The following is a 12,399-nucleotide window of genomic DNA, read 5'->3' on the forward strand; positions in this document are numbered from 1 at the left end:
CTTCAAAGGCAGGAAGTGGACTAAATTGCAGGGGATTCTGGGTAAATACAACTAACACAAATGTGCAAGCCTAGTGCTAGCGGGAGAAATGGCTCGTGGTCTTTTACCAAAGACAAAAGAGAAACCCTACAACTGTTAAAATCTGACGAGACTCCATTTCTGTTTATATTTTGTGAAGAAGGAAGTTGTGCTCATGTCTTCCTCTGAGGATTTTGGTGCAGCACCGCCACAGGCGAGGAGGGGAACAGCATTTTTCAATTAGTTTGGACAGTTTCAAACATCACAGAGTGAAATCAAACAGCAGCAGCAGAAAATTTAACAAATGTTTACCAGACTATCATGTTAGAAGCGCAGTTTTGTCACTGAACTATTGAGACTTTTGCTCATTTTTGTTTCACTGCAAAAACACAGAATATTACCAAATATTTTTGTCTAGTTTCTAGTGCAAATATCTTAGAACTTGGATTAAGACAAAACAACTTGTTTTAAGTAAATAATTCCTTAATATTGATAAAAAGTACTGGTTCAACTGGCAGATTATTTCACTTATAACAAGGGGAAAATGTCTTGTTATGAGTGAAGCAATCTGAAAGTGGAATGTTAAGAAATTATTTACTTAAAACAAGCTCTTATATTTTGCTGAAATGTTACTTATAAGTTAGTTTTGTCTTTATTCAAGTGTACTAAGATAATTTAACTAGAAACTATATATAAATATGTGGTGATATTCTGTGTTTTTGCAGCATTAGCAGTAGTTTTAATGACAGACAAAATACCATGTTTGATACCTCAGAGTCTGAGATGAGTGAGGACAACTATTCAAAGAGAAACTTAGAAAGTCTGATTTCAGTGTTTAACATCGTTTATTGTTACTCCTAAGGGGTTCAGTCCTCAGATGCCATTTATGATGGTGATATTTGAATATATGGTGGCTCAGAGGAGACAAACTCAAAAAGAGACAAAAAAAATTAATTTGAACTCTTATTAAAGCTTCAATGTCGCTGTGTATTTTTAGGAGATTTTGATGGATTTTACAGAAAAATTAATTATCAAAAGCAGAATTTGGTGGTGAGTTGTGCAAGCTCTTATTCCCTCCTTTGGCATATTACAGTGAAATAAAAACGCTACAAGAATGCCCCAAACATCCAACACATTCCTAATGTTAATAATAAAAATCTTCAAGATGTCCTGGTGTCTGTTTTTCACAATTAAATTTATTTATTTTTATTTTTTTAACTGATGGAAGTCGAAAAATTGTGACAGAAACTCTAAAAAGGACAATTTTCAAAAAGGCATAACTGTCAGAGAAGTTATTAATTTGAATGATATTGTAAATTTGTTGTATTTGTTGAAGAAAAGTGCAGCTAAATGATGTGTAAAGGCTTTTTTAGTGATGATTTCAGCTTGATAGCAGGTTGGTTTTACCTGGTCAGGAACAAGCGGCTCCTGATCATCAATGTCAACAAAGACTTCCCCAGAGGTCAACGTCTGTGTCTCGCCTTGATTCAGAAACACAAATAGGGGAAATTTTATCACAGATATGATGTTCGTATTTGTCCATAAGGTAATTTTTCTCTTACGTCTCCATCTGTCCCCTTCCTCCTCCTCCTCTTCCTCTGCTCGCTCCTCCTCCTCTGTGCGTCGGTACTCCTCAAGCGACCGGATGGTGCACTGACCGACCACCGGCTTCCTCCCAAACTGACGGTTGTCAATAATTTTGATTATGATGGGCGGCATGTAGAGCTCCTCACGGGGAAGTCTCTGTTGACAAGGAACCAAAAGGAGACTTTAAATGTCTGCATTATAATTAAAAAGGTAAGTTAGAAACAAAACACAATATCATCAGCATAAAGCTTTTTTTTAAAATTAGAAACATAATTTTAAAACAAAACATTATATCATCAGAATAAAGCTGATTTTATAGCAATTAGCAACATTAAGGAAACACTGTTTGCTATAGGGGTTTAGATCGTAGCGTGAATTCAGGCAGTCGATGATTTGATCAAATCAACAAACACATCAGGAGAACAAAGTTATGGGTCGTTTACGAAGCTAGCTATTTCCAACTTTTGTAAATACTACTATCTTTGAGTACTGCTAGGTGTGCTAATTCCACAGATAAATAAAGGAGCGGAAAGCTGACGTATCTCCCTACATTCAGTGGGTGGTGCAGAAAAACAGGGGTCACAATTGATAATAGCCACACACTAGAATAAGATTTTAGTTTTGATAGAGAGCAAAAAAGAATTTGCAAATGAGCAGAGAGAGGCTTTGCTAGCAAGGAGAAAATCTGAGTGCGAGCAAAAAAATTTGAGATAGCACAAAGAATATTTGGAAGAGGGCAGAAGTTTTGAGAACAAAGAGATGAAATTATGCCGTCAAACTGAAAATGTGTGCTCTCGACAACTGGATAAGGTCAGGAAAAAGTTTTAATAAAAAATGGGAAGGGAGAGGGAAGTAGGTTAGTTGGCTAGCTTGACTTTGACAACTTAAGATGTAGATGTGCTGTGGAATTCAGTGTACGTTAGTTCAGTTGAAAAATAAAAAGTGACCCACACACCAACTTTCTGAGAGATCATCAGTAGAGCAGATGATTAAATTAGCTAATCAATCACTACTGTGTCCAGATGATTATTTATAAGTAATCTCAAAATAAACTTCAAGAGTGAAAACATAAAACTGTAGACTGAATGTTAGCACCGCTAAGTTGGTATGACAAACTTATTTCAGTTTCGAGGGCCAGTTTGCCAACTTCACAGCTGACTGTGTGCAACCTGTGTTGTAATTGCATATGTTACACTGTAAAAACACAAAATCTTACCAAGTATTTTTAGGTTTATATTCTAGTGTAAATATCTTACTCCACTTAAAATAACACAAAACTAACAAACATTTTAGCAAGATATAGAAGATTGTTTTAAGTCAATAATTCCTTAATATGGATAAAAAAGTTAAATACTATGCCAATGAAATTAGTAGTTTTTCATCAATATTAAGAAATGATTGACTTAAAACAAGCCCTGTTTCCTTCTGAAAAGTTAGTTTTGTCTTATTTCAAGATATTTATCCAGAATTTTGTCTAGAAACTAAACCAAAAAACTTGGTAAAGTTTTTGTGTTTTTGCAGTGAAGATATCTGACGATCTTCCCTGTAGAAGTTACTCCTTTAAAAAGCCTCAAGGGCAACATTTTAAGTAAATACCTAAAAAAATTAGTCAGTTAATGTAATTCTTTTGACCTTCTCTGGCTTTGAAGAGGCCTAAGTAGGTCTACTGATGCTAAAGAAACACATTAAATTGAAAGAGTTAGAGATGTGGTCTGACTCTTCAAAGAGTTGTATTTAAGGAAAATATGCATGTGGCATTTTGCTCTGCCCCTGTGGCATAAGAAAGCACTTATGCAGTCAACTTTAAACCCTAATATTGTTAACAGTGAATGCTTGGACTGAGTTCTGGGGCTGAATTTAAGGGAGAAAAATGTGTGCATGTTTCCACTGTCCGGTTCAGGCTGTCATACGCCGGTGGTCAAACGCAGGGCCTTAATCTTGTTAACATTAAACAGCATGAGCTGCGCCTGAGTCTGAGGGGGAAAAAATATGTGATAATTTCCATACCCGAGTTTAAGCTGTCATAATAAAACGCAGAGGGGATCAGCTTTAGATTTTAATATTGTTAAACTCTTAAGAACATTTCGGAACAAAGTGTCTGAGTAAGGAGAAAGTAGGGATTAAATCTGGAGCCCAGATTTAAGTTTTGTACAAAATTATTGAAGCACTCTCTTTGAGTAAAAGGAGGATTAAGATTTCTCTGTAAATTTTCTGTAAATTTTATTATCACATAGCGTACCATTCAGGCCCATATTCATACGTAGTATTTTTTGATAATGAATTTCCAACATTATGGAAAGATAGCAAACTAAAAATCTGTTCAGAAATGAAGGAAATAGTGGCAAATGTGACAGAACTTAGAAAGTTGGACTTTAGCTGATTAATTTTTTTTATAAGTTTAATCATTTATTAACACTTTCCCACTGATATTATTGTCACTAAATTCATGCATAAATAATTTTTTTAATTTTCTCTCAGTATATCTGAGGCATTTTGACACAAAGTCAGTAATTATGCCCATTTCTCCATAACAAATGTAACTTTCACTATCTAGACGTTTTTACAATTTAGTGTCTATCAAAAGAGTGTATCGTCAGATTAAAATGAAGAAAAACACACACGCTTCTTGCAGCGGCGGGAGTGAAATTATCGTAATAACCCGACATCGGCTGCAAAGCACAACGTCTCCCCTTTCAGGAACCATTGAAATTTTTCAGATAGTGCAACGTGTCACGACGTTACGGTACCACAAATTGGGCTTGTAAAACTGTGATGTCATGGACACGTTCGGGTGAATAAAGTTAATGTTAATTAAAATAAAAATTAATGTAAATGTTCAACATCAACTGAATGTGAAGATCTCAACTAACTTCAAACTGCACTACTTTGAATCCAGAGTAAAACCAGTCCTGCTTCGACTATGATTTATTTTTATTTAATTTTATTCCTGCTTCCCTCTTTTGATTATGTCTTTTATTTATGTAGAAACAAGAACAAGTTACGGACTATTTTTCTTGTGTTTCTTTGCTTCTTTTGTTCATTGGTCAAATCAGTGAAGATTAAACTTTTTTTTATAACAAAAGAAAAATCCAAAAACATTCATAATTTGAGACTCATGTCTGTTTTATCACAAGAATTCAGAGTTTATTTTTCATCTGCATCCAGTTTCAAACCATCTGGCAAGTATCTGCACCTCCACAAGAATCTGCACACTGTATTTATGTTGTATATTAATCTAGCGTACATGTTGGTGGCCACTGGAACGTCCTCCACTCTACATCTGCAGAAGCCCCATGAAGTTAAAACAGAGCTGGAAACATCTCAGACTGCCGCTTTTACTTTTCTACTAAAACATCTGAACTTTCCATGGAAAAAGGGAGGGAAGCCTAGGGTCCTTCCCTCTGGTGCCATTATTGTGGCTTAGCTGATGAAGATAAATGACTGAAGCAAACCACATCACAACAGAGGTCTCATTAACCATGAAAGCAGTGGGTCTGGGCTCTGATTACACTCTGTGTTTGTGTATGGTTTGGTCTGTCCCCATGCTCTTACCACATCAAGGATGAGCGTGTTGACGCCAAAGTTTGGCTTCTTCTTCACGCTGCGGATGACGCAACTCTGCACCATGCTGCCTCCACACTCCACCTGCAGGCTGGGAGACGTAACACTGGACAGCTGGAAGCTCTTTAGGTTTCGAACGCCCCACGCTAAGATCTGACGCAGCGAGACAGGAAGAGAAGGAAGTGTTTATATTTTTACACAGATAATTATCAACATAATCCAACGTTACTAGGTAATTCGAGAAGTAGTGGAAATTTTAGGATCTACACTGCAAAAACACCAAATCTTGTTTCTAGTTTCTAGTGCAAATATATTATTACACTTGGAAAAAGACAAAACTTACTTAAAAGTAACTTACCAGCAAGATATGGGCAATTGTTTTAACTAAATAATTCCATAATTTTGATAAAAATGTACTAGCTCTATTGGCAGATTATTTCACGTATAACATGGGGAGATTGTCTTGTTAAAATTGTCTAGATAAAAATTGTCTTGTTATCTAGAACTAGTAGTTTGATTACTTGACTAACTGTAACTTGGACACTATTTAGCCATTAGCTTGACTGTCAGCAGTTGTTAGCCTGATTCCAAGTAGCAGTTATCTTATCTTTGATATACTGTAACCTTGGCGCTATTTAGCTAGTAGCTTCACTGTGAGTAGCAGTTAGCTTGATTCCAAGTAGCAGTTAATTGAGCAACTGAACCTTGACGATATTTAGCACTTAGCCTGACACTAAGAAGTGTTCATCTTAACTCTCAGTTGCTGTAATCTTAACTCTATTTAGCTGTTAGTTTGACTGTCAGAAGCTGTTAGCTTGACTCCAAATAATAGTTAACTTTGAGTAACTGTAAACACTATATAGCAGTTAGCTTGACTGTCAGTAGCTGTTAGCCTGACTCTAAGAAGCAGTTTAAGTCAGATTAGCTGTAGCCGTGACACTATTTAACTGTCATACTAACCGAGACTAGCTCGGTTAGCTTAACCGAGCTAGTCTTGGTTAAGCTAGTCGGTTAAGCTAACCGACTAGCTTAGTTGGTATAAACTTGATGCTGATCTCTTTCTAACAATTTGTCACTGTTTTTGTGTAAACAGACTGCTGTCGACATCAGTTAAGATAATGACTGCTAAATGTTATTCTACATGGCCCCATATAATATATAACCTCTAAATTGATTTATTCTATTACCCCAACAACAACAAAAATAAGCATCTAACTGTCTATAACTAAAAATATTAGCTTTGTGTGCAAAATGAAAACATTATTCTAATTGATTTGTCTTTATCACTGTTGTACCTCAATGGCCGTTCTTTGCAGAACGGGTTTGATCCCCTGGGGAACCATGAAGACATTGGGTTCTCTCTGGGGGGGCGGATAGGGAAGGTCCGACTCATCTGGCTGCCATTAGGAACAGAGAACAGCAGTGGGTCAGAGACAGAACCCTGAGGTACGTCACACAGCAGGTCATGCTGCTTTCAATGATGTAAATACTGCTAGGATTTTTCATTACTAACAAGAAATGACAAAGTTTAGTTGAAGCATGACAAACATTAGGTTACAAACACTCATGGTAGACATTTTAATATAAAAAAATTAATTTCTTTTCAAATAAATCTCACAAAATATCTAATAAAATGGTCTGTGGAAGGCTAAAGGCAACCTGTAATATGTGTTAATTTTGGGTTAATTTAAAAATATGCAACATAATCACATTTTCAGAAAAATTATTTGGAAGAATTCACACATTTTGTCCTGAATGAATAATAAAACAACCTCTTTAGGCTTCCATTTGCCACTGTATATATATATGGAACAGCAAAACAAATTAGTAAAAGAAAAAAAACAAGTTAACAGAGGACAAAGAGCAAGCTAGCATGACTGCAGCTGGGTTATCTGCAGATGATGGGTTTGATGCTTCATGCGTGCACTTTAAAATTGTACCCATTGCTGCAGGTTTTCAGACAGGAATCCTGGAAACATCAACTGAGGGATCAAAAGTGAAGAAAAGAAAGAAAGAATAATATATAAAGAAACAAATTTAATACACAAATAAGTCAAGATGATTGTTTCTTCTTTAATCACAATCTTCTAGATGAGATGATTAAATGAAGAGGGAGTTACACTCATTTTTTCATTGTCAAGTAGTCTGTTTTTCTATTCTTGACTACAGGTTCACCAACAAAAAAAAAAAACTTTTTAAGACCTTTTTAAGACCATTAACAATGAACATTGGTCAATTTTTATTTTAGCCATGACAGTTGCAAAAAAGCTAGCTAATTACCAGCTAGTTAGTGGTAGCTGCAAATGTCATGAGTCACAGATCACAATGATTTTTATCACAATGTTTGCAAGTGACTCAAAAGTTTGCCTGACAGAAATGTCTCACAAAAAAAACATATACAAGACTAAACAGTCCTGCCACAACAGAATTTAAGACCTGTGATTGACTTTTTTCAAGCCAACTTACATTTTTACTGAACTTAAGACATTTTAAGGCCTTAATTTTACATGAACGTAAGCCTATTAAAGACAACATTTAAATTTAAGACTGGTATCACCACAGAAATGTACAAAAGAAATTTGCATCTTTTATATAGTAGTAGTCTCAAGCTTTTTAGCACAGAAGGAATGTAGCATCGTACGGTCGACAGCAGAAGTTAGACAGTGGCAAAGATAAAAATCATCCAGCTAACAGGATTTACACTTTACTTTTACAATAAACGTTAATAAGTTAGCTAGCTAAGTAGGGTATATTAGCAGCTAGTTAGCGGTAAATATTCCTGCCACAACAAAGTTTTGTTGTTTTTAAGGCCAACTTACTTTTTTGTAAATTTAAGACATTTTAAAGCCTTAATTTTACAGACTTTTAAGACTTCTTAAAGATGTGTGGAGACGCTGGACTAGTCTCTTCTTTTTTTTCCCCAAGTCTTTCGAGCAAATTGTGTCATGTGATTTGCTCTGTGTGGTCTTACCTCGTCCAGTACGTGGGTTGAACTGATGGCATCACCCTGTGTTTAAGAAAAAGGTGGATTTTAATGTAGAAACTTTTAAAAGAAAAATGGCAAATATTTAACTAAAGTGAAGTAAATTCATGGTAGTTTTGTTTTAAGGATTGTGAGGTTGTAGATAAACTGACCTCTAGTCCTGGAAGGTGGTGAACTGCTGGCTGTGGAAACAAAATTAGAGAATAAATTAGAAACAGTACAACTGGGAAAAGTTTGGTTTTAGTCCATAATTACACCAAAGTTTCTGTAAGCTTCAGTTGTTACTCGCATAGAAACTAGATGAATGCTGAGCTCCAATGTTAAGAATTCTGTTGTAATTACATATAATCTCAGCTAGGGGGAGCATGTAGCGGTTTAATAAAAGGGGTCCGAGAATAAAACCTTGAGGAACCTCGGATCAAAATTGATCATTTCTGTTCTAATACAAACATTCGATGATGAACTAACAGATGCCAAATATAGAATAATTATTTATAAATATGAATATTTATTATTTAAACCTTAGTAAATACGAGTGAAAAGCCTTAAATAATCTCATATTGAAATAGTTGCTGAAGTTTTTCACCTGCTGTATCATCTTCCTGACTTTGTAGGACAGCAAAAAATCTTAGAAACACTCAACTTACTTTTTCATTATTTTACACTTTTTAATTGTTAACTGTGAAAGATCCACACAGTTTGTCTCATTGAATGAAATACTGTCTTGTGTGTGTAAAAAAAAAAAAGTGCAAAAATGTTTCAGTAACATATTTTCTATTAATCCTCTAATAAAAAAAACATAATTTGTCATTTTTCTAATTTTTCTTTAAAAATTTTTGGTACACTAAATAATTTTGTAATTGGCCGACGGGAAGATTAGTAACCACTAATGGAAAATCCTGATAAATAAACAAATAAATATACTCAAATTAAATGATCTCAGTGTGAGATCATGCCAATGTGAAAAAGATTAATTTATTTTAATAATAATAAATAATACATAAAGGGGTTTAAAGGCCACTTTTCGAGCTTGTTTGTGTATATGATCGACAAGAATTCATAAATCTGGTTGGAGTTTCTCAGATTTCTAAAGTTTTATATTGAATTATTTTATTCCTTTCTAAATGTGAAGAAAACTATTTGATCACACTTTTAAAAAAAGAAGCAACCAGCAACAGAAAGAGGTTTCACAAAGCTGCTTTTGATGCACAATGTATGTATGTCTAAATATAACAGCCCTAATGTCCCATCTTCGGTAAAACTTGCATTTTGGTAAGAGAATTTGAATAGGAAGATTAGACGTACATAGAGTAAAACAGAGAGAATAAAAGAAAAGTGGCGATGGTGGCAATGGGGAAACCTTTGACCTTTTCTCTACGTGTGAGCTCGAAGGCGGCCAGCAGCTCGCCGGCGCTCGAACTCCCTCTGTGAACAGGGAACCAGGCGAGTCGAGGCAATGGAGCGAGGGACGGCTGGCACACGCAGCGACCCATGAACTCATCCGCTCCCTGATCGATTACAAAACAACAGAGACGTTCAGAGTTCACCAACACAACAACGCTAAGACAAACAGAGGCACCAGATGCTCACATATGAGTCCTCGTCATAAAGCTCCACCACAATGTTGGGGGGATTGGCTGCCGTCGCATCGGGGTCTCCGAAAATCTCCACCTCGTAGAAGATGAGCGTCTGATCCCAGGTGGGGTTGAGGGTGTTGCGGACGGTCACCGTCCTCTGGGACTGATGGAGGAACGACACGATGGCGTAGGGGTCTGGAGCGACAGAAACATTCGATTCACCTAATGTTTCACTCAACGGAGACTGACATGTCAGAATAATGTCCATAAACCTGTTTTTTAAAGTGATCTCTTATGAAAAAATTCACATTTTGCAAGTTTTTATGCTTCCATTTGAGTCCAAACTGCTTCTAAAAACAACCAAAGTACTTAAAATAAACACCAATCCATATTTTTAGGAAAAAGTTGAAGTTTTTTGGTGTCTGGAAAACGAGCTTTTGCACAACCCTCCCTACTGTTGAGTAGCACAGCGCCGTTACCTAGCAACCTCAGCCAAGCCCGTCCGTCACCTAGCAACCCCAGTGGAACTCCAGCACATTTGGTCAGCTGGTTTTACCGCTGCAGGTTTTGTTGTTGACTGATCATCCAGAAACCGCCTAAATCTAAAAATGAGTCCCAAAGACACACAATTATACAGCTGTACATCTTTGAAAGGCAGAAGTGGAGCCTCCTGCATTCCTGTTAGTTGGAGAAAATCCAATTAGTTTATAATTTTGGATTACTTATTCTTATCCCTTAGAGAAACTCCTATTAGGTTATAATTGTGAAGTACTTTTGTTGTTGTTTTTTTTCCTTTTGCTTTTCTTTTGTTTGTATTTGCTCTAATTCATGTAAAGCACTTTGAAATGCCTTGTTGCTGAAAATGTGCTATATAAATTAAACTACCTTACTTTGGTTGTAAAGGAGGCTCCACCTCTGCTTTTCAAAGATGTACAGCTGTATAATTACAGATCTTTGGGACTCATTTACAGATTTATTTATAGACTAATATATTTCCAGGTACATATTATTATTTATTGTCTATCTAGGTCATTTAAATTACTTATAATTTCACACCTATGTATGTATATTTTATTATTAACTTTAGATCATTTTTGGTCATAGTTGCTAATATCTAACATCTTGGATGGAGTAGCTTGTCAACACATAAGCAATTTCTTCTTGAGGATCAATAAAGTATATTTTATTCTATTCGTTTGCAGCCATTTTCACGTGGCGGGGGCGAGGCCAACAGCAGCTTATTCGGATTTAAAGTGACAGCGTCCTAAAGCAGCCCATCCTGAAAGCAGCTGAAAACAGGAAGAACTGATCAGTCTAAAATCTCATTACCCAAGAAGGATTTTGTAAAAAAAAAAAAGATTTTGAACATGTTTGTATAGGCCATAAACCTCTCCTAACTTGTTCAGGGAAGAACAATGGGTCACCTTTAATATTTCATGAGGGCATAGCCAAACTTCATTGCGATGTTATGGAAGTGGAAGTGCTTATTGCATTGTGAAGCGTTTCAGGGAAGGTTCTCACTAGAGTAGCAACATTTAAAACTGTCCCGGCGTTTGGGAATGTCGGGTTGGGGACAGGCCGCTGGGAACGCGGCTCCGAGTAGTTTGTTATTCCAGGTCACAATCATCCCCTCAGCGTTAAACACACACATATTGCTCCCAGTGTGTGTGTGGCGCATGCATAGAAGAAATTCACATGTACGTACAGTTACACGGACAGCGTAGTTTGTTGTTTTAGGCTGAGTAACGAGTCTCTGTGGAGCCGTTAGCATCAGAGTAAACAGAAGCTAAGATGCATTTTCCCACCAGTCCTTTATTAACCCTGACACACACACACACCAACACACACATACAATTCAATTAGCGTCCGTTCCCATTAGCCCATATAAAAACAAACAGCCCAGAGGGGTTATCTAAATTTTTGTTTGAGTGAGTAAAAGGGAAGTAAAGATGGAAGAAAGGTTCATAAACACAATGAAGACGGAAAACAAAACTGTAAATACAGATGGGAAAAAAGATAAGGAGGAGAAAATGAGAGTTAAAGTGAAAGAAATGATTAAGAGACACTGTGGTTCTCAATATGGAAGACTAAACATGTTTCTAAAAGAGGAATAAATGTTTGGAAATAGAGAATTAATAAACAAACACTGAAACAAGCGTTGAAGTCTGGGTGATTAAAATGGAAAATCTCTCCATGGAGGTTCATACACACACACACACACACACACACACACATAAAAATAGAGATAATAGCGTCCAAACTAAAAAATGTCGAGTTGAAAGTACTTCACGGACCACAAAATATTTGGTATTTTTCTAAACAATAAACTAAACGCACAGTATTTTAATAAAATGAGCAGTCGGCTTTCTGTAAACAAGCACTGAATGAATCACTGTAGTTTTTTTTTTAAAAATGGTAGAAAACCAGATCCTAAACTTTCCATTCTGATTTGTTTTGTTTCTTTTCAGCAACAATAACAGGATTTTGCTCACTCTGCCTTTATTTTTCAAAGTTTGCATTTGGTCCCCATTACTAATAAATTAAATCAAAAGTAAAATCCTGCATGAATACTTTGTGTTGTACCTTAAAATTTAAATCCCCACATTGTTTTTAAGTTTATCTGCATTAAACTGCCTGAACTTGCAAACCAAATTAATCTTGAATTGTGATCAA

General features: G+C 36.0%; 1 protein-coding gene across 13 annotated transcripts in view; it reads right to left on the minus strand.

Moving 5' to 3' along the window:
* dysf (dysferlin, limb girdle muscular dystrophy 2B (autosomal recessive)) overlaps positions 1-12,399 on the minus strand; it is an 88,076-nt gene that overhangs the window by 43,582 nt on the left and 32,095 nt on the right. For 12 of the 13 annotated variants that reach the window (XM_028039159.1, XM_028039160.1, XM_028039171.1 and 9 more), the window contains 9 exons: positions 9,740-9,921; positions 9,517-9,657; positions 8,302-8,331; positions 8,138-8,173; positions 7,107-7,148; positions 6,462-6,563; positions 5,158-5,319; positions 1,581-1,761; positions 1,426-1,499 (listed from right to left, as the gene is read on the minus strand). In XM_028039159.1, coding sequence (XP_027894960.1) covers positions 1,426-1,499; positions 1,581-1,761; positions 5,158-5,319; positions 6,462-6,563; positions 7,107-7,148; positions 8,138-8,173; positions 8,302-8,331; positions 9,517-9,657; positions 9,740-9,921 — 950 coding nt within the window. The remainder of the gene's footprint in view (positions 1-1,425; positions 1,500-1,580; positions 1,762-5,157; positions 5,320-6,461; positions 6,564-7,106; positions 7,149-8,137; positions 8,174-8,301; positions 8,332-9,516; positions 9,658-9,739; positions 9,922-12,399) is intronic. The other variant, XM_028039165.1, reaches the window with a different exon arrangement.

Source organism: Xiphophorus couchianus, chromosome 14, assembly GCF_001444195.1.
Source record: "Xiphophorus couchianus chromosome 14, X_couchianus-1.0, whole genome shotgun sequence".
In the NCBI taxonomy this organism is placed as follows: Eukaryota; Metazoa; Chordata; class Actinopteri; order Cyprinodontiformes; family Poeciliidae; genus Xiphophorus; species Xiphophorus couchianus.